Source organism: Schistocerca piceifrons, chromosome 2 (assembly GCF_021461385.2).
Source record: "Schistocerca piceifrons isolate TAMUIC-IGC-003096 chromosome 2, iqSchPice1.1, whole genome shotgun sequence".
Lineage (NCBI taxonomy): Eukaryota > Metazoa > Arthropoda > Insecta > Orthoptera > Acrididae > Schistocerca > Schistocerca piceifrons.
This window is the reverse complement of record NC_060139.1, coordinates 260777398-260801038: the sequence shown is the minus strand read 5'-3', so window position 1 is coordinate 260801038 and position 23641 is coordinate 260777398. Positions and strand designations below refer to the sequence as shown.

The 23641-nt window shown below is 38.4% G+C and overlaps 1 protein-coding gene across 1 annotated transcript in view; it reads right to left on the bottom strand.

Annotated features, from left to right (window-relative positions):
- LOC124776932 (ryanodine receptor) overlaps nucleotides 1-23641 on the bottom strand; it is a 694095-nt gene that overhangs the window by 273009 nt on the left and 397445 nt on the right. Inside the window, exons 39-46 of the mRNA XM_047252151.1 lie at nucleotides 21955-22152; nucleotides 20610-20747; nucleotides 17905-18057; nucleotides 17688-17803; nucleotides 12037-12200; nucleotides 6239-6337; nucleotides 5653-5805; nucleotides 1923-2046 (exon numbers count right to left, since the gene is read on the bottom strand). Coding sequence (XP_047108107.1) covers nucleotides 1923-2046; nucleotides 5653-5805; nucleotides 6239-6337; nucleotides 12037-12200; nucleotides 17688-17803; nucleotides 17905-18057; nucleotides 20610-20747; nucleotides 21955-22152 — 1145 coding nt within the window. The remainder of the gene's footprint in view (nucleotides 1-1922; nucleotides 2047-5652; nucleotides 5806-6238; nucleotides 6338-12036; nucleotides 12201-17687; nucleotides 17804-17904; nucleotides 18058-20609; nucleotides 20748-21954; nucleotides 22153-23641) is intronic.

The following is a 23641-nucleotide window of genomic DNA, read 5'->3' as shown; positions in this document are numbered from 1 at the left end:
AGACTGCCCAGAACCCCAGGTCAGGTGAGACTTACACGACAGGTGAGAAGAAAAGACTGATTGTTTGGGACTGCACCACATGAGATTAGAAGACCTTAGAGCTTAAAAGTGGAAGACAGGGCCTGTCTCTAAGCTGGTCATAGGTTGTGTTCAAAAAATGAACAGTTAGAGACAGAAGTGATGACACTTTCTGCAGGACCTGAGCATCATTTTGCAGGACAATGCTCAAGGACATACAGTGCAAGATGTTACTGATTTGTTTGACTGATGGAGCTGCTAAGTGCTATACCACCTACTGCACTTCCCTGACTTAAGCCCTCATGAGTTCAACTCAATTTCTAAACTGAAGAAACACTTCACGGCATTTGCTTCAGAGCTACTACAAATTTGTTGGCCAACAGACTGCGCTGCTCAAACTGTCAACACAACTGGCACTGCTAAGAGTATCCTACAACTTCCACATCACTGGCAATGGGTTATACACAATGCTGGTGACTACTTTGAATGTCAGTAAAACATTGAAACACATATCTATTTTATATGAGCTGTAAATAAATAGTTATCACTATTAAAGTTCCGACCCTCGTAGATAAAACACTAAGAGCTAAGATAAAACACTAAAAACTCTAAGACGACACAGGTTTAGTCAATAGATGGTGTAGTCATTGGCAGCTGACCATAAATAACGTAAAACACAATACATGTAATTAGGCAAAAAGCCCTATGCATAGTGGGTGCTGACTTGTAATGGTCAACTCAAAGATGGTCCTCCACTATTAGAAATACACTGCCATTTGTGAAAAGTGCAACACTGAGAAAGAATAACCCAAACAGCACCACACTTGGTGGAAGTGGTGACAGGTGTGCAAGCAATACATGATACGTTTTGCAGTGAGATGCAGTACATGTGGGCCGAGCAGAGCCCTCTCGTGTTGGTCTGACAGGGTCGGTGTTGCGCCTAGTGTAGTCTGTGCAGAGCTGTCACACAAGGTGGAAACAATACAATGAGTGCCAGTATGCCTCGTCAACATCAAAGGGAGCCATATCGGCATGTGAGCAAGTTCAAACAGGGCAGAATGATCAGTCTCCGGGAAACGGGGTTGTCATACTGTGACATTTCGGCTCGCGCAGTGCATGCTTCCACGACAGTAATGCGTGTGTGGAAGCAGTGGATAGAGGAACTGGACCACGGAACGTGACCACAGCACAGGATGACCGTAATCTTGTCTGCATTGCCATTATGGACTATACAGCGTCATCCACAGTGCTGGCTCATCGCTGGAGCACTGTAAAAGGGGTGAACTTGCCTGCATCGACAGTTCGTCGCCATCTGCTGCAGGGTGGACTGGTTGCACGCATGCCATTACGTTGGCTCCCACTGTCCAGAAACCACAAGCTCCTCTGACTGTAATGGGCATGTGAACACCAACGCTGGGGTGCTGAGTGGCAATATGTAATCTTTTCAGGTGAGTCTCCCTTCAACGTGTCTTACAGTGATGGCCACATAAATGTCAGGCAGTACCACGGTGAGCGCAACCTGGAGGGCTGCATTGTGGAGCAGCACAGTGGACAAATACCAGGTGGTGATCGTTTGGGGTGCCATTGGTTACAACAACCGATCTTGCCTCGTACCTATTGAGGGCACTTTCGACAGCAACCAATACCTAACGGAGGTTGTGGAGCTCAAGGTTCTTCCCCAGCTTCAGGCATCTCCACAGGCTCAAAGAATATGTACAGATTTGAAAAAGTAATCATTATTTACTTGTCATGCACCTAACCTGTAGTATTAAATTAATTGAATTCATGCATTTCCTTCTTGGTGTTGCAATTCCCACAAACAGTAGTGTATGATGAAATATTGCACTCTGGAGGAAAAACTTAAGTTTTTGTGTAAATAATACAAAACTTTATTTTCAACTAACCTTCAGGTGTTTTCTTTTCAGGTTCTACTGCTTCCTTAGGTTCTTCCTCCATCTCTTTCACCGCATTGATGAAATTGTACAGGCGCTTAATAGGACCAGGTTTCACTACTTCAACTGCATTTTCCTGATAAATAAATTTAATGAAATTTGTAATATGCTCTTGATGAACATTGCATAATTAACAACACAAAAAATAAACAATAGGAACCATGATGCTGCCATTCTGTTGGATTCCTGCAATCCCTTAAATTTTAAGAGGCAAAATTGAAGTGTTATGTATCTGAAGCACTATTTCTGCTGGAATTAGTTATCATAAATTACACTTCATTGATTTGTAGTGTGTATTCTCATTTGTTTCCTAGAAATTAAAAATAAACAAATTGTGTGAAATAAAAGGAGTTCACTGTAAAATTGTATAACTGTTTGAATGCAATGGAAGTTGCAAGTTTGATTTGTAATGGTGAAAGTTTAGTGCAAACTGACACATAAGTTCCAAGAATTTGAAAATGAAGATCTGATATTCAAGGAAAAATAACAATGGTGCTGAGTAATATATTCCCCTGATACTTACAGTGGAAAAAACTGGTAACTTGTCCAAATTTGCCACGTTATTGGCAGATAGCCCCAATGAGTCCATTACATGACCATGTGAGTGTTTGAGTGAAATAAATATTACTGTTAAAAGTTAATAGCTGGCTCATATGGACCAACAATGTATGTGCCAATGTATAAAGAGTTTTACTGGTTTTTAACAATATTATCAAAACGATGGTTGCTACTCATCATATAGAAGAGATGCTGAGTTACAGATTGGCAGCCCCCCCCCCCCCCCCCCCACACACACAAATGCAACTCATACACACATGACCACAACCACAATCTCTGGCTGCTGAGGACAGACTGTGGCCACGTGCATGTGACTTGCATTTGCATGAATGTGTGTTTGTGTGTGTGTATGTTGTCTATACTGATGAAGGCCTTGTTAGCCAAAACCTCTCTTTCTGATAGTCTTTTTGCTGTGCCTATCTGGGACTCATCATCTCTGCTACATGGTGAGTAGCAACTATTCTTTTCATAATATTGTTACTGGTTTTTTATTATTAAATTAAACAATGAAAAGTCCAGGTTGGAATATCAACAGTATTATGAAAAGGATAGATCACTATTCACTGTAAAGGTGACACATTGAGTTGTAGACAGGCACGATGGAAAGACTGTTACAAATAAGCTTTCACCCTTAGCCTTCTTCAGACAAAGGAAACACGCATACACATTCACACAAGCAAGCACACCTCAAATGCACCACGACATGTGTGTGTGAGGTACGATAGATTGTGTGTGTGTTTCTCTTTTCTGAAGAAGGCTTTGTCTGGAAGCTTATTTGTAACAGTCTTTTCATCATGACTGTCTGCAACTCAAGGTATCATCTTTATGGTAAGTAGCAATCTACCCTTTTCATAATACTGCTTTTTTATCATTATATTTAGTTTCTAAATTGACAACTGCTTTCATAATTCCCTCACATGCTAAAATTCTGACCATTTCATGCAAAACAACAGAACTGCAAAACAAGCTTCTTTAGTAAAATACACATTCAACACTTATATCAGAAGTTTTTATTCATCTATTCCACATACCTTGTGTGATAAGCTACGTGAATGTGTAACACTGTTTAAATATCATATCTTGTGTTACAAAAGGCAAAAGATGTAACACATCAATAGCTATTCCAAAAGTTGTTTAACTCTTTCAGAGCTTCTGGTTACAATTGTGTACATTAACTTTTACTGTGTCTTAGCTGCAACTGAAGTATTTTTTCCCAATGGAGACCGAAGATACACATTTGTGGATGTTCTGCCTTTTCATCATGCACAAGTGCTGCCAACTGTTGGGACACTGCTATGAAAATATCAGCAAGTCAATGTAGCAGCATGTAGCAGCTCATGACCACCAGAATAGAGGGATGTGGTTGGTTTGCAATATTCAACTGTATAACTGAGTACCATTATTGATTTTTTGCATGTTAATAATTGAATGAACATTTTACTATTTATTAAATAGAGACTATTTCATAATTAGTTATTTTAGTCCATAAAATGAAGCCAAGTGTATAAAGTATGTTTTGAAAACAGGTACACATTTTTGTATAAATCTTGCATCTAAAATCATTAAAAAATCACCTAAGAGCAATAACACATAAACAAAAATTTTCCTCGCTCCAGAAAAAAATTCAGATCTGAAAGGGTTAATGTTGTCACTGAGAACACATGAATAACTGTACACTGCTGACCATTGGAACAGAAACACCAGAAAGATGGCATAAAATACACGTAAAATTGTCCTGAAATGCACTACATTCTTTGATACACAAATGATTAGCTCTTGAGCAGAAAGAGAAAGAAGTGTCACCATCTACATTCAGTATATAAGGAAAATTTCATTTGAATGTTTGGTGTTTGTGAGAATTTCATTTTATGTCTTGTATAATAAAGAGAAACATCTGCCTGCACAAGTCACAATTTGACAGGGGCAGGAGAGTGGCCTGATGAGACCACGGTTAATCATTTCTTGATATCGCTGCTCATGTGCCTGTCACGTGAATATGGATCAATGGGTTCAGGAGGACCGTACTCGACACTGTGCAGAATTTCAACGTATACATACAACCTGGACACAGCAGTACAGATACGCTTTTCGCTTGGCCGTGCAGGATCAAACAGCCATATCACACACCTTGCGTCAGAAAAATAGGTTTGTTGCGGCAAGATAAGCACCTACACAGACAGTGCAATGACACACAGAGCACAATGGACTATCAGCACCATGACCGCTGTTGAGGCTCCTCGACATGCAACAGAGAGGAGTTAGCAAAGAGCAGTGCACCTAATGTGAACAGCAGACACAGGAGTGGCACCAGATCATCTTTCCAGGCACATGCTAGCTCAGAATCCAGCATCACAACAGACGTATCCATGTGGGGAGGCTCTGACAAGGATAAATGTTGCCAGATTGCATTTGTCATTGTCATACAGGGCCCTGCACATCATGTGATGGTATATGGTGCAACTGGATGCAAAACATGGTCAACCATGATTCACAAACTGGCAACTTGGGTAGCAGACATCACATTTTTGACACTTTATGGTTAGTGGCTGTACCCTATCATCAAGACCTGTGTGATGTTATCTTTCAACAAGATAATGCAACACCACACGTTGCTCTTGCTGTCCTGACCTACATCAATACAGAAGGTGTTGGATTGTTGCACAGCCAATACATTCTTCAGATGTCTGACACACTGAAAACAAGAAGTTACCGGTTACCGAGAAAGGGACACGTTGTCACTCGCCAGCCTCTCTGACGGAAGAATCCTGGTATGGAGCTGAAGCAGTTGATGTACCTGACTTAATGCCCAACTGGATCAAAGCCATTGTTGCCACAGGCTGCAGCTCTGTGTACTAAGTTTTGCACCCTGTAATACTCCAAAGTCACCAGCAAATTTGATTGTGTATTTTCTCTACTTCATTGAAAACATTTTATTATTTGCTATCCTTCCTGGTGTTGCAATTTTAATGGCCAGAAATGTACTTGGAATTGTAAGGTAAATCTGTGGTGTCAGTTGGATTGCAATTTGTGTTTTGAAAGAGCAAACTACATCTAACAAACTTTTATTAAGAATGGAGAAGTAATTTTATTTTAATTCCAGATAAAAGATTATTTTAAAAATTACCTCAGCTTCTTCTGCATCTCGCAGTGCATTAAGTGAAACATGTGACATTAATTTTTCATGGAATGCATTCAGTTGATCTCTTAGTTCTTCTCCACATGGGCAGTTTTCCTTGTCCTCCTCTTCAAGGTTTTTAAAACCAAGAATTGCATTCATCTACAATTATTATAAAGTATAATTAAAACAAATAAGTCATCAATATAATAAAATATTTAATCTCAAGATGTTCAGTTCTACTTTACTCGAATGTGATTTCATTACACACATAAAATGCAGCAAATCCTGAAAGCTCTGGTATGATTAGAAACAAAGAATTTCTATAAAGCTGATATTAAAATCCTTGTCATTAACTACTCTGAGATCTGAATGCAGGAAAACAAACTTTGAAGGTGACAAGCTGGAAATTTAAGTTAAGATTTATGGTTCTGCCAGTCCCTCCTCCCTGAAGGACTTATGTCCCTTTCCACCTTAAGTACCCTCCATGGAATGCCTAATACTTACGACTATTTTTGAAATGGCTATGCAAACATTTACTTATTACATGTACCATGTAACATACAAACCAGTGGCAAATTTTGGCAATACTAACCTGCTCTTTTGGAGGGCACCTAAATTCTCTTGTCTTTTTAGCTGCAACTGCTGATGGGAGGTCTGACTGTTTGATGTCAACATATCTCCTCAGCTGGTCCTGTAATAAATATTTTCATTAGTTTATAAATCAGTTTTAGGGTTTTAGGAGACTGGAAACACAGTACTGTATTGTATTGTTATTGGAGCTGATTGTCTACAAAAGCATCTTATTCATAAAATATCTGACAAGTGGAAAGTACCATTTTGGCACAGAGATGATTTGATTTGGACCATGTGCAAGTCCCCCCACCCCCTCCTGGTGGAGTGATGGTGAATATCATAGCTGTTTTTCAATACACAATCATTACCTATTACACTTACCGGTACTTTAAAGAATGTGAGAGTTTCTATAATGTAGACACACTGTAAAAGAGTAATACTAGCTATTTTAAACAGTGCTTCACATAAATCTCTAGATTTACATCCAAACATGATTCTAATGGCCTTTTCTTGTAGTTTTCATATGCAAAAAAGATCACAGAATCATGTCGGGATGCAAACCTATAGCTGAGTCAGCATAAGTTGATCCCCGACAGTAGCAGTGGGCTGGGCACAGTGGCTTTGTGGGCCTACCTCAACTAGTAATGTAATATGATTTTGCAAACTTCTCTATGATGCTGCCTCAGTGTCACGGATCTGTAGATGGCAACTGTTTTCACCTGCAGCCATTACCACTTTGCAGTTGAATGCTGGCAACAGTGCTGTGAGCTGTCAGGGATCACCTTAAGCTGTTTTGATTATAGAAGCTCATGTACTGTGTTTAAAACCATTATAATTTTCCAAAAGCTACAAAAGCCATAATATGGTACACTTTAGCTTACCAAAAGTTTGATATTATCACACGAATTTTATCACTTACCAAAAATTTGTATTGGATACAAACTTCACTTTCACAATCATGATGAACAATGACCATAAAAAATAATTAATGACAGTATTATGAAAAGGATAGATTCCTACTCACCATATAGAGGAGACACTGAGTTGAAAATGAGCACACCAAAAAGACTGATAAAAATGCGAGCTTCAGCCAAAAGCACTTCTTCTAAAGTAGACAACACACACACATTCACGCAAGCACAACTCACATACACATGACCACTATCTCTGTCTAGTGAGGCCAGACTGTGAGCAACAGTGCGTGATGGCAGAAACAATCTGGATGGTGGGGGTAATGAGGAGGCTACGGCAATGTGGAGGAGGGATAGCAGGTTATGGGTGGGGGATGGTAGGAGCGTGAAGGGACATTTTGGATACAGGATATGTCAGCTAGATGAAGCCGGGAGATTAGATGGCACGGGAGGTGCACCAAAAATGAGAGCAGTAAAGGAGGCGTAGAATAGAGAGACAGAGACAAGTGGGTCAGTTGGTGGAACAGAAGGCTATGAAGTGCTGGAGTGGGAGCAGCAAAGGTTGAGGCCAGGGGGTCAATGGGAATGTAGGATACATTGCAGGGAGAGTTCCCTCCTCTGCAGCTCAGAAAAGCTAGTGCTGTTAGGAAGGATCCAGATGATGCAGGCTTGAAGCAATCACTAATGTGAAGAATGCTGTGTTGGGCAGCATGCTTGGCAACTGGGTGTTCCAGCTGTTGTGGTGGTATGCCACATAACGTGATAAAAATGATATTGAATAACTTCGCAAATATACCAAAACTGAAGTCGTAATGAAATGAATATTATCACAGAAAAATAATAGATTCTGTAATCAATTAATAGGATCTGTGAATGTAATTGCAATCTCTGTTCCTTTTGCAAAAGGATTGCTCTCTCTTCCGTTTCGTTTCTTCGTAGCGTAAGAAGCCATTTTGTGATGAGGCATGAAAACGTGAAAGTTTCACGTAATATTTAGCCTAAATATAATCAAATATTACTTAAAAGTGTTGCTAATGTTTTTCTGTAACAGCTCCTATATTCATGAAGCGAAGTATTTCGATATTTTATGCAAATTTTATAGGGGAACATAGGTGCAGAGGTCAGTGCCATTATTTCAAATGATAACGGCCCAGAGTCATAATAAACATCTTAATATTTGCTAACAAATAAAAATAAATGTAAATGTAGGAGAATTCTCTTGATCAGTGGTTCTTCCTTTGAAACAGTAAAACTAATCAGTTTCTCCAATTTTGAATCAGATTTGAGTAAAGTGATTTCAGTAAAATTTTTTGATCCTCACTTAACAGGAATTTCGAGAATCTCCTTAGCCTTATATTTTCATATAAGTAAAGAATAATTTACAAAAATCAATGAAATATAGACATATATCTGGAATTTTGTGTGTTGGTGGTGTCTTTTAATATAAAAACATCGTGTCAGGCAAACTAACTGTGAGAAGTAGCACAACTGAGTCAATGATGTAAATAATTTTCCAGTTGTGAAGCAGCCAGAATAACACTAACTCCAACGTTTCATAACATATAAATAGCAATACATAAAATAACCACCACACTGTCTCTTCACCACAGTTTGTCAACAGCCATTCATGTGGGCAGACAGCTTGTTGGTTAACATGCCCATGTACAAAGTAGTGGTGGTAACTTAGCTTGTAGATCACGTGACTACTGTCATGGGTTGTCCTGCCTTTCATGGGATAGGTGATGCTTGTGACTGGGCAGGAATAGGTGATGGTTGGAGGATGTATGGGACAGGTCTTGCAAGTAGGCCTATTATAGGGTTATGAGCCATAAGGCAAGGGGTTGGGAGCACGGGTGGAGTAGGGATGGATGAGAATATTGCATAAGTTCAGTGAATGGCAGAATATCACTAAATCACAGTGAGAGGGAAGGGAAGGATAGGGGTGGGTATTCCTCATTCCAGGGCATGATGCGAGATACTCAAAACCCTGGTGAGGATTGTGATTCAGTTGCTCCAGTCCTAGCTGATACTGAGTCATGAGGCAAATGCTCCTTTGTGGGTGGACGATGGGACTCTGGGATGTGGCGGCTGACTGGATAGATAAGGAATACGAGATATGCTTCTGTACAAGGTTGTTAGAGTGACACCCTTGGTATATTTTGAGAGGGACTGCTCATCATTATAGATGTGACAGCCACAGGTGGCTAGGCTGTGTGGAAGGGACTTCTTGGTATGGAATGGGTGGGAGCTGTCAATGTGGAGGTTGTGCTGATGGTTGGTAAGTTTGATATGGATGGAGATACTGATGTAGCCATCTTTGAGGTTGATGCCAGCATTGAAGAAGGTGGCTTCTTGGGTTGAGGATGACCAGGTGGAGCAAAGGGGGGAGAAGGCATTAAGGTTCTGGTGGAATGTGGATAGGGTGTCCTCACCCTCAATCCAGATCAATAAATCATCAAAGAAACTGAACCAGGTGAGGGGTTTGGGATTCTGGATGGTTAGAAAGCATACCTGTACGTGGTCCATGGATAGGTTGGCATAGGATGGTACCAAGCAGGTGACCATTGCTCAACCAAGGGTTTGGTAGTAGATGATGCCTTCAAAGATGAAGTAATTGTGGGCAAGGATACAGACAGTCACAGTGACCAGGAAGGAGGCTGTAGGTTTGGAATCTGTCAGGCTTTGGGAAAGATAATGTTCATTAGCAGCAAGGCTATGGGTGTAAGTGATGTTAGTGTAAAGAGAGGTGGCATCAATACAGACAAGCAGGTTGCATGTGGTTAAGGAACAGGAACTGTGTGGTAAAGGAACAGGAACTGAGGAGAGTCAGTGAAGGAAACGGTTAGTGTCCACTTGGAGAATCTCTGCTCTCAAAGACCAACATGTTCAACATATTACCTGTAACCTACACTCCTATACAAAATACAATATCTGTTTCCTTCACTGACTCTCCATAGTTCCTGTTTCTCAACTGCACAGTGCCCTGACTCTCCATAGTTCCTGTTTCTCTACTGCACAGTGCCCTGTTCATCGTTATTGATGTCATCTCGTTTTACATTAACACCCTTAATGCCAATGGCCTTGCTGCTATTGAAAGCTACCTTTCCGAATGCCAGATAGATTCCAAACCCTCAACCTACTTTCTAGTCACCATGACCAATTATATCCTCAGCCGCAATTACTCCACCTTTGTAGGCATCAACTGCAGTCAAGTTCATGATACAGTAATGGGCACCTGCAGAGCACCATCCTATGCCAATCTATTTGTGGGCCGTTTAGAGACATCCTTCCTAACTACACAGACTCCCAAAACACTCACCTGGTTCAGATTCACTGATGACATTTTCTTGATATGGATTGAGCGTGAGGACTCTCTATCCATATTCCTCCAGAACTTCAACACCTTCTCCCCCATTTGCTTCACCTTGATCATTATCAACTCAACAACTACCCAACACAACATTCTTCGCTTCGATGACTGCTTTACAAGCTGCACCATCTGGATCCTTCCTACCAACACAAGCTTTTGTGAACTGAATCAGTGAGAACTCTTCATCCAATATATCCTATGTTCCTATAACATCCTGGCCTCAAACTTCATACTCCATGTCCTTCACCCACCTACCCCTTCGCTGCTCCCACTCCAGCACTACACAGCCTTCTATTCCACCAACACTCCCAATCTCTCTCTTTTCTTCTCCTCCTTTACTGCTCTCCTTACAAGTAAATTAAGTTAGACCAATTTAATTTCAATGGTCATAAACAGTTTTTGTATACTTATGAGCAAAATACTAATGAGTAAAATAAAACAGAACTGCAACTCCACTTCCAACACATCTAACTTCATATAAAGAGAATGCACTCAACGTTTAGTCACTAACAAAAATTTCTGCACTCTCATTATAAACCAGCATCTTTCTCGACTGTTTTTTAGAAAACAGTTTAATGATACTGGTACCAATTACCAACATGTCCTTTTCAAACATTACAGAAACACTTTTGTATTACAGTCCACTTTAGAAAATCTGTGTCTTCACAAACAGAAATTTCTGATGAGATAGTAATTTTCATATTATAAGAATATACTTCAAAATTCCTTGATCGATATGAAATAGCTAAGAAAATTTTCCTAGTCATTTCAAGAAATTCAAGAGTCCTCAACCTGCAAAGACATGTGCAACAAATGTAGCATGCAACAAATTTTGCTCCACAAAATTGCAGACAGAAAGTATACCTATACTATTAGTTCAATGTTCAGAAAACACCCTCAGTTCAAAAATGGAACTTAGTAGTTCTGGTAGATCATTATCTTTGACACTTCCAGTGACTAACACAGGAAAAACTATCAAAGGCAGGGACGCAGATAAAGCCTACAAAGAAATTATAGTCTTCACAAAGTACAGTTGACAGCTGATAAAATAATTTTATCAGTCCCTCAAATGTTGAAATTTCATTTGCACTTCCTCAATTGCTCTTATGCAGAAGTAAGCTGACAGCTTTGCAAAATTGCCATGTTTCCCACTATATCTAGCTCTGATTCAACTGTTTCAACATTTTATTAATTGAATCTAAAGATTTCAACAGCTAGGGATGATTGGCCCCCAAATGAGTGAAGAAAGATAATATCATCTCAGCTGAAATGAAAATGTTACAGACCTACAGTAGAGTCATTAACTTAAGGTCTTCTTGGAATAAAGCTGATATACTCTAAACATTTCTAACTCTGATGTAAATATATGAATTTTTTAATTGTTTGTACAGAATTCTGTCTATCCAAGTACGCTATTTCCTGTAGGAAAAAATGAGAGTGGATACTTTTTGAGGGCAATACCGTGTTCTGAAATTTGTTGCATGATACGTACATGTTTTAAGAGTATTTACGTACCACATAAAATACATTACTTACTGTTTGCAGTTCTGCAACAAAATCGTGGCTGAAGGCAATGATTGATTCAACTCTGTGACGTAACTGGCTGTCACATAAGTGATGTAAAAGATAGCACATCTGTAGCTTGGCTCCTTCTGCCATTTTCATTTGAAGCAGTCCTTTCCTATGCTCATCCTTCCCCTCTGTTAACAAATATATTCCAATTTTAATTATTATACAATGATGATGAACTCTGATGATGAACTTCCAGACACTTCATTATATATGCAATGATAAATTAATACAGACAACACAGAAGCCCATTATTTTAGAATTTACTGTCAGCACTATTTAGACAAATCGGGAAGATCTTCAGCAGAAGTTATGTACAATAATAATAATAATAATAATAATAATAATAATAATAATGATGACAATACAATAACAAAATCATAGAATTCCCTTTACCATTAATCCTAACAATTCTAATAATAACTGATACTACTGCTCCTAATAATAACATTAAATATTCACAGGTGCATCTTGGGCTAAAAAAATTTAAACACTTGCTTCATCATGAAACTGTGAAAGACAGGAATTACAAAAAGAAACTGATGTGGGAATGTCATGGATTATGGATTATGAATGACACCAGCAGCAACAAAGGAGGCTTAAAGAGCAATAAACCAGCCTGTTATTAAAAGTGCCTTGACGCAGCAGCCTACTTTCATTCATTCATACATTACATTCATAGATTCCATGATGAACAAGAACCTTAATGGATGTGGAACATGTGGAAGTACATAGAATCTAAGTCTACACACATACCCTATGAACCAATGTGAAGTGCAAGGCAGAGGGTACTTAACATATTACCACATGTCTAGGTTTCTTCCTGTTCCAATGAGACAGAGGTGTAATGTCTCCATATGCACTGTAATTAATCTAATCTTGTCTTTATGGCAGATAGGGGACTGATGGATATCTCTAGATTCTTCACTTAACACTGGTTTTTAAAACATTTATAGAAGTCCTTTATGGGATAATTAGCATCCAGCTTCAAGTGCCTGTCAATTTAGGTGTTTTAGTTTTTCTGTGATGCTCTCCTGTGAGGCGAACAAATCTGTCATCATTCATACCGCCCTTCTTCATCTACATTCAGAATCTTCTGTTAATACTATTTGAAGAAGTAATTCAATGAACCACTTCTGAAAGATACATTTGCAATTAAAGTTTTTTAATGGAATCCTAAACATCACCTGAGTGCTACCTTATTTAATTAGAAAACAGAGTAAAGGATGGGAGGGAACAAGTCTAATCAGGTATGAAGGGAGACAATGCAAAATGGAAGAGAGGAAATAGAGACTTCTCCATTTTTAACATAACTGGCTTTTTAATCTCACTTGTTGCCAGTATTTAAATACAGATTTACCTCTAATCCTGATGTACTGTATCTCTCCTGAAATGGTGTCCTAGATAACTCTCTTACTTGATCGCTGATGATTCAAACACTTCTCCATCCATTTCCTCTTTTGCAAGATGAAGGAATTTCTGGCCACCAAAAGCAAGGATTTACGTAAATTTTAATTGCTACTGTGTCTGTTGCTCCTGGTAAGTAGAAATCCTTCCATCCATATTTCACTATTGCTCCAGTCTAGCGATCACATTTCTTTTAAGTATTAATTAGAAATAACTGAAATGGGCAAAAATGGGGAAATAGTGGAGGTTGAATGTAGTGGAGACAGATAATTCAGAACCAAGATTAAGAATAAGAAAGGAGGCAAAGATAATGGATTGTGTCAGAGAGATCAAAGATAGCGTACAAGTAAGAACTATTACAACTTCAGTTCAGAAATGATATAAGGGATTGGTATGCAACATTTACATGCCTAACAATTTCCGGAAGACAAAACCCGAATTTAGGACTTTTTTTCACTGTTATTTTTAAATATTAGGCCTGAATCAAATTTGCTAGCTGAATCAATATTTGTTTTCCAAGCATCAGTTGTTTCATACAAATTATTTCTGCACATAGACAGAAAGATTTTGTCTTCATTTTGAAGTGATGGTACCAATACTTCTGTAATACTTTTAATAAGGAGATGGTATGAAACTATCTAGCAGATTAAAACAGTGTGCTGAACCGGGACCCACACCTGGACCTCTGCCTTTCATGGGCAAGTACTCCACTGACTGAGCTATCCAAGCACAATTCACAAGCTGCCCTCACAGCTTTACTTCTTCCAAACTTCTCGGAAGTCCTCCTACTTATCTTGTGGAACTTAGGCGCAGCTACAGCCTAGCCTCAATTACGTGCGTTGTGGAAAATGTGTGAAGTGGTCACTGCTGGAATATTACTCTGCTTCAACATTTGGAGACTTGGAATGGCTAGAAAACTTCTGAAAAGCAAATGTTTTGTCAGCAGGCATTAATTGTGTGCGACAGCTTTTACCTCTAAACAAGGAAGTAAGTATAGAAGTTTACTGATTAGTCAGCTATGAAGAATATAGTGTTGTTTCCAACCAGTTCAATTTTTCTAATGCAGCAAACATACCATCATTTATGTATCACTAAACATCAAATTAAGATAAAATGTGCTTGCTTCTCCTCAATCAAATAAAGGAAATGAATACTTTCTCCTCAGCTGATTGCCCGGTCTTTTCCTTCATTAAAAATAAAACTGGTTCATCCACATTAAACAACATTTTTAAAAACAAATAGGGACCTGACAACCTTTTGTGCAAAAAGAGAGAAAAAGTGCTTGCAACGGGACAATGAAGATCATCATGGGCTAGCAATGACCTGCATACTGTAACAATGGGAGCCAATATTTTACACATATTGCTTTTTAAAACTAACGGTTAAGTAATATTCGCATCTGTCAATGGCCATCTTCTTTGGAATTGGGGTAATTACATTCTTTATGAAGTAAGAGGGTATACTACATGTCATATATCTTGCATACCAGGTGGAATAGTTCTGTCATAGTTGGTTTTCCTAAGGCCCTCAGAATTCTGAGGTTATATCACCTACCTCAAGTGCCTTGTTTCATTTTAGGTCTTTTAGTGCTCTGTTGAATTTTAATCACAGTATCATATCTCCAATCTCAACTTTGTCTACTTTCTCTTATTTTTCAATAATATTATGTTCAAGTTTGTTTCCTTTGTATAGCACTTCTACATAGCCCTTCCACCATTCAGACATTCGTTTTTTGTTTAGTAGTGGCTTGCCATTTGAGCTGCTTCTCCACATGTTTCTTTATCTTTCTTAACAGCAGTATCTCTCTTTGTCATAGTCGCACATGGTTTTACAGCCACTGAATAGGTTTCCAGTATATTGAGTGACCCCAAGTGCCATACTGATTACTCCATACCCAAATATCAAGGAATGGGAGACATTTAGGATATCATAATAAAGGAAGATATTGAAATTAGAGCCGAAAATGACCTCATAAACAGACACAGTAGCTGAGAAATTGAGATTGGTATGAAGTTTGTTCAGCTACATAGTGATCCATACAGCTACTAGTTAGCATACAGATACCGTTACATCACATACACAGTCATGTTAAAGTTTAAAAGTTTTACTGATATGCAACAGTAAAAACTCACTTTTCAAAAAGTTAGCACAGTATAAAAGTTACACTGAGCGTTAGAACAGAAAAGTTACATTTAGTATACTGAGTGACCCAATGTGCGATATAGCTTCTTCTGTACCCACATATCAAGGAAAGGGAGACAGTCACGATATCCTAACAAAGGTAGCTATTGAAATGATAGCCTTATAAACAGACATGGTGGCTAACATCTAAGTTTGGCTTGGGCACGATACATTGTCAGTGCTCCCAGCAGAGAGACGTCTGTACAGCTTGTGAGGTGGAGGCTGACTGACCATGCTAGGACTAGGGTGGAGCCCTTCCTCTTCTCCCACCTGCCCTGAGCAAGGGGCTGGGATGTCATGCTTTGCTGCAGTGCCTACAAAAGGATAACTGAGATTCTGTCTTGATACATAGCCTGAAGATGATGGGAGTGATATTCATTGAAACGATACAGCATTTCAATGAACTCACTTGGCTGGAAACTCCAGAGCTATATATTGCTACCCATCTATCTTGAATTCTGTTCTTTTGTCTTCTTTCTCCAAGCCACTGCCTAACACTCCGCCTTAAATTCAAAACAATCATGATTTGTTCATTTTATCCACATCCCATCTCTTTAATTTTCTACCTTTTTGAAATTTTAGTTTTATTCTTTAATGAATAAGCAATAAATTATGGACATAACCAACATCTGAGCCTGGAAATGTTTTGCAGTTTAAAATCTGGTTCCAGAATCTTGTTTTCTCGTTGAATAATCCAAATGAAATCTTTCAGTTTACACAAAGTTTGATGGTAGTTCTCACAGTGGGGAGTGACATTTGCAACACATATAAGAGAATGCATTAAGTGTGGCCAGGTAGTGTCAGTGGATAAATATTCTACCTACAGATCTTATCTTGGAGTTAGCTTTTGATGTTATTTAGTAGTTGATTATGACAAAGTAAGGGAGATACAGTATGCAAAACTTTGGCTAGAGTGTGATACTAGCTCCCCTCCCTTTCCTGAAATCTTAGTTGTGGCAAAAGACTATCTGTAGCAAAGCCCAACGTGTAGATTAGTTCCAATCAGTAAATGTCACAGCCTTCCCCAGTATGGAAACCACGAGCCTCACCTCCAACTGAATATTTGGATGTCCAACTGAGTATATGGATACCCAAAAGGAAGAAATGCACTGTATATAGCAGTACACATTGTAACAGTACACATTGTAATCTTACCTCTGATAGAACATCTGGTAATTTATTTTCTAAGGTGCTGGCAGCAACCAGCAAAGCTAAGGTCACTGCCGCCTCACGCCATGCAGATAGCTTGACTTAGGACCTGTCATTTCTTTTTCTTCACGAAAATTAGAGTTATAATCCATGGAATCAATTTTTTGTCATTAGATGAAGCAGTGGAACATTATAATAACCCGGTTTCTGAAGTGACTCATAAAGAGGGGTATCATTGCTTTAAGGACTGGTTTCATGAAATTCAAAAATATATTGATGTTAAATGGGAATATTTTGATAAAATCATTTAAATTTTTTAAGACTAGTCCTTGTTTAATTTTCTAAAAATTTTCAATTTCACCCTTGTATTGAGAACCACATCAAATATTCATGATGTATTTGTAATCTAATAAACTATGAGAGGAGGTAAGTACTGACCAGGAATTCCCACTCATAATCACTCAGAAATAAGTGTAATAAAACTCTTCCAAATTTACGGGAACTACTTGCAATGGACATTACAGATTACAACTGTAAATTAACTGATGTATTTGACATTATAGGAAAGATAGCAAGCATGATCCATGGTCCATGCAACATGCAGACAACTACCAAACTGATTGGCACAGTAATCATAACTGAAAGTAACATTTAAATGCACACAACAAGAAACAACAGCAAAATGTTTTGGCTAAGTAAGAGGCTAATCTTCAGTGATAAAATAATTTCCTTGCAACAGTGGTTAAACTTTCACATAAGTAGGACATTCAAAAGTCTTCAGATGTGTTAGTAGTTCACATTTTTTCTAGGCGAGACTTAAACTGTGACAATTTTCTGCTAACTGAGCACATAAGAAAACTAATGCTATTAACTGTATTTACCTTTGTCAAATGAACTATCCCAAGTTTCTGGATCAATCATAATTAGTAGTTTCCCCACATCCTCATCAGTGAGCAATCCAACTAGTAGCAGGCGATCCACTAGTTTCAGTAATGGCCTAAAGGGAACATGGAAAAAGTAATAAACAGAAAGAAGTCAGAGAAAACAAATTAACTTTTCAAAAAATAAAAAAAGTTAGCTTAATCAGTTTCTACTCACAAGAACAAATTTTCATTGCTGCCTCCAATTGGATCCCTGTTATGTACTTGGTTTACTTGAACAGCTTCATCCAACGCAGCCATGATATAATCCTTAACAGCATCAAGTGGGAAATCTGGGCTATACAAGTTCCTGATGTTTTCAATTGTTTCACTAGAAAGTAATATTAACAAATAAGCAACCATATTTTCAAAAAAGTGAACTATTTTGCATGTACTGCAGGTAGTTTCAATTCAGAAGAGCACACAGACATAAAAAATTAGGAAGATAATGTTCATCCATTTATGCAGGTACAAACAAATTTTCAAAATAGTAGTTTACTACCTTATGCTGACATTTCCTTTTGTGTGATTGTTCTGTGGGTTTTCAAACAATGGAAAATCCTGAATAGAATAACAACAATATTATGAAAAGGGTAGAGTGCTACTCATTATAAAAAGGAAACACTGACTTGCACAATCACAATAAAATGACTGTTACACAGTTTAACTTCAGGCCAAAAGGCCTTCTTCTGAAGTAGAAATCACACACACACATTCCCACAAGCACAATTCACACACACACACACACACACACACACACACACACACACACACACACACATGACCACTGTCTCTGTCCATTGCAGCTGGACTGGCCGCAGTACCCATAGACAATGGACGTGTGTTTGAAAGTTGTGTTTGTGTGAATGTGTGTATGCTTTCTACTTCAGAAGAAGACTTTTCGACCCAAAGCTAAAATGTAAAGCAGTCTTTTAGTTGTGCCTGTCTGTGACTCTACGTCTCCTCTAAATGGCGAGTACCAATCTCTACTTTTCATAACATTGTTATGTGAGTTTTTACATTTTTAAACAATTTTGCAAAGATTCTACTGAAATTTAATATTTACGTTCTATACAACTTCTTTTTGATTTCACAAAACAGATGAGCAGTACTTTTGAAGCACACACAGGTTTTTAGTATATAGTTATTTTATGAAATCTGATACATTTCCCTCAAAATACGAGGGTTGGAACTTAAACAGTGGCAACTATTTATTCACAACCGATATAAAAGAGTTATATGTTTGCACTTGTTACTGTCCTTCAAAGTAGTCACCGGCATTGTGAAGAACCCATTGCCAGTGATGTGGAAGGCGTAGTATACCATTAGCAGAGCCTGTTCTGTTGATGGTGCGAATGGAGCAGTCTACTGCCTGCCGAATCTCTGGAACAGTTCTGAATCGAATGCCACAAAGTGCTTCCTTCATCTTTGGAATCAAGTGAAAGACACAAGGACTTAAGTACATGGAGTATGGTGGATGGTACAGTACTTCCCAGTCCCATTGACCGAACACAGCAACCACAGCTTGCGTTGTAGGTACAGTGTGTAAACTTTTAGATGGCAGACCTCTCCCTAGTCCTGAATCGGTAGAAGTCGGTAAACGTCGGGAGGCTTCGGTAGGCACGCAGTATCGACTGCTGCCAACATTACGTAGCTCACTGAGTTGTACAAGGTAGCCATTGTCGTCTGCTTCGTTATTGTTTTGCGCTGTACTGTTCTGCTTGTTTTTATTGTGCAGTTGTACTAAACATTATCAAAATGAGTGAAGAGGCAGTTGCTGGCCCATCTCGGGAGTCGCCAACAACCCCTACCGGTAGGCCTACGTTTAGAAGGAAACCAGGATTACGTAGCGATGCTCGCAAAATTATCGGATGAATGGTTTGTGAGCGCATGGTAGACAAACATACATACATTCGTTTTTATATATATAGATTTTAATGTACATGACGATTTCAGTTCCATTTACGAACAACATTTAAAGCGAGTTTTACTTCCAAGCCTTTCGTCTGCTTTCGTATAAGCATGACGCGCGATTTGTAGTGCCAGCACTGCAACTGGTAGGCATGCCTCGTCCCCCCAACGGCTCCTCACCCCTCACCAGCCAATGCTTGCTTCCTCCTCTCCCCGCACTCCCCTCACAACTCTGCCGTCTTACAGTTAACACACTGTACCTGCACATTGTCATGCAAAATGATGGGTAGGTTGCGCAGAAAGTGTCGCCTCTTCTTTCGCAAAGCTGGTCACAGGTGATGCTCCAAAAATGAACAGTAATACTGTGCATTGACTGTCTGCCGTGGAGGAGCGTAATGTGTTAGGATAACACCACCATAGTCATACATGAGAATCACCATAACTTTAGACCACTCCATTCGCACCATCAACAGAACAGGCTCTGCTAATGGTTTACTATGCCTTCCACATCGCTGGCAATGGGTTCTACATAATGCTGGTGACTACTTTTAAGAACAGTAACAGGTGCAAACATGTAACTCTTTTGTATCAGTTGTGAATAAATAGTTACCACTACTTAAGTTCCAACCCTCATATGTATTAGACCAACCATACAATGAAGGGTTTCATGACCGGATGCTTCAGCTGCCAAGAATTCTTCCGGGTTGTATGACTGTGGTCCATGGAACTCTTCTATTCCTGATGTTTCGTCCAAAGCTCTGAAGATGTCCAACATAGTTTTGGACGAAATGTCAGGGATAGAAGAGTTCCGTAGACCAAGGCCACACAACCCAGAAGAATTCTCGGAATTAGACCAATGTTTTAACATATGTATGTACGGTAGCTACTTGTGTGTAGATTATCTTACAAACAAAATGTTTCATTTGATCTTTATTTGATTATAAGATATTAATAAAACAGTGTGATACATACGCTATATCAGTCATTTTCATCTGAGGTCTAACTGATTCTGTTTTTAGAGACCTAAGGCTGTGTCTCATATCAGGATTCTCATATAATTCTTTCAGTTCTTGACCAAGTGGAATTATGTACTCATTCTTACATGCCTCCCTGTAAGAAAGTACACAAGAAGGAGATGTAATTTTTTACATATTACTAACATTGGTTCAAGGGGTAGTAAAGTCAAACATATTATAAGGTGAAGAAACCTTTATCATTTCACTTTTCTGTGTCTCCCTTGTAGCCAGACAAACAGGCATTCACATTAACTCATAAACAACACAGTAATTAATAACATTAATAATAGGTGTAAAGTGCAACATATCATCTGTTGAAAACAAGCAACTGTCATAAGTAGATGTTCATCTTCTCTCACTGCTGTTGTTAATACCCATTTAGACTGGTTTTGGTTACAGTGTATTTATACCAACAAAAACATCAATGACTGAATTTATCTTTATCAGCAAACAATGAAAAGCTGAAAATCCAACAGAAAACAGTGTTACCAAAGAACACAGTTCAAAAGGTGTGTAGAGGAGGATTTGGTAGAACTTTCAAATCTGCACACAATGAATGCTCAGTTTTCTGCCTAACAATCTAATGATAACTAAAATATTTTTATTTCATAGGAATAAAACTCCCTTTTGGGAGCTAAAGAAAGAGAAGGCTCTTTGATCTTTATGGCACACTGTTTTGTAATAGACATGTGATAGACATTTTTATTTTTATTCATTATCCACAGAGGTAGTAGAAAAGCATTATATGTAAATATAGTATGAGCTCAATAAAGACAACTTCAATAAATATGGATATAAACTAAAAGAGAGGCCTTGAACAATAAAGATGCATAACACGAGAACACCAAATGATGTTGACAGTTTAATGTCATCAGTTCACTACTTTCTTGACCCTATCTTCCTCTATGATTCACAATGATCTGCTGATGGTCTTAAGTCGTACCGTTTCTTCAATTTTCTTTCACCTCCAAAATAAGAATGCCATGACTCTGAAATAACATAATTCAGGGCTGAATTCTTCATGGCACTTCACTTTACGTCTTGATTCATAAGCTGGACAATTACAACTTTTTCTTTATTTCTATATGAAGTTCCTACTTTCTCTGTTCCTCATAAAATGTAACTAAAGATGAACTAAATTTTTTTTATTTTTTTCCAAAATTTTAGTTCATAACAACTTTAGAAACCGATGAGTAATTTACACAATGGTTGAAATGCACCAGACCGATATGTACAAAATGAGAGATTGTAGCAAAACAGAAGACTTAAGTTTTACTCTAGCCACTGCAGCAGACACTTACATTGTTGTTGCATGTGATTCCAGGTGAAGTGCTATAAGTAAGTCATAAAATCCCTGTCGTAGTGGACCAGACATGTACTCTGAGCGAATAGCATACAGCAACTGTTTCTGATCCACATGTTGGCACAGGGCGTGAGCTGCACGGTAGTTTGACTGGTAGCACAATGCAGCGTACAAAGTTAAGGTGTGAGCATGGAAACTGTTAAATAAACAGAATTCATTAGCAAGGCAATTAACAATCACCACAAAAACATTTTCCTTACAATAATTTCCTCAACTGAGCATATGATGGGTGTATCCATCTATATCTACATGCATACACTGCAAACATGTGAAGTGTATGGCAAAGGGTACTTAGCACAGAACCATATATTAAAGTTTCTTCCTGTTCTCATCGCTTATAGAGTGTAGAAAGAATGACTGCTTATGTCTCTGCGCTTGCTGTAACTAGACCATTTTGTCTTCATGGTTCCAACAGAAGCAAAAACCTCTACATTCTTCACTTAATAGTGAATTTGGAATTTAATAGGTAGGATATCATGAGATAATTTGCTTCTATCTTCAAGAGCTTCCCAATTCAGGTTTTTTCAATTCAATTTTTCCATTACACTCTCAGTTGATTGCAACAGGCATGTGATCATTCGTGCTGGCCTGCTTTGTTCACATTCAATATCATTTGTTAGTCCTATTTAGTATGGGTTCCACACATGTGAGTAATATTCTAAGATGGGATACACAAGTGATTTATCAGCAGTCTTCTTTGGAGACTGACTACATTTTCTCAGTATCCTGCCACCTGCCTTAAATACACGTATGACTGAGCCTATGTCATCATTCCATTTCATTTCCTTACAAAATGATACTCTCAGTTATTTGTATGAGTTTACTGATTTTAATTAAGAATAACTGATATTGCACTCATAGGATATTAAATTTTGTTTTGTTTTGTGAAATGCATAGCTTTACATACTGTGCATTTGAAGCATGTTACCACTGTTTTGCACTATTTTGAAATCTTACCAATATCTGACTGAATGTTTCTAGAGTTTTTTGGACAGTAATTGCATCATCTGCAAAAAGTCTGATGTTACTGTTAATTTTGTACACAAGGTCGTTAATGTACAACATGAACTGCAAGGTCTCAACATACTTCCCTGGAGCTCGCCTGAAATTACTTCTATTTCTGTAGATGACTCTCCAACCGAGATAACATGCTGCATCCTCCTTACCAAGAAATCTCAATGCAGTTACAAATTTTGTTTAATACCTCACATATTCATACTTTTGTTAATAAACATTGGTGTGGTACTGGGTCAAATACTTTTCAGAAGTCAAGAAATACAGCATCACCTGACTGCCTGATCCATTGCTTTCAGGGAGCCATGATCCATGCTGCTTGGCATGGAGGAGGTCATTCTGTTTGAGATACCTCATTATGTTTGAGGTCAGAATATGTTCTAAGATTTTATAACAAATCAATTCCCATGATATTCGACAATAGTTTTGTGGATCACTTCTACTATCCTTCCTGTAGATGGGTGTGATCTGTTCTTTCTTCCATCTACTGGGCACAGTCTTTTGTTCGAGGGCTCTACAGTAGATTACTGTTAGAAGAGGGGCCAACTCAGCTGCAAATTCAGTGTAGAATCTAGAAGGGATTCTGTCAGGCCCTGGAACTTTGTTCAATT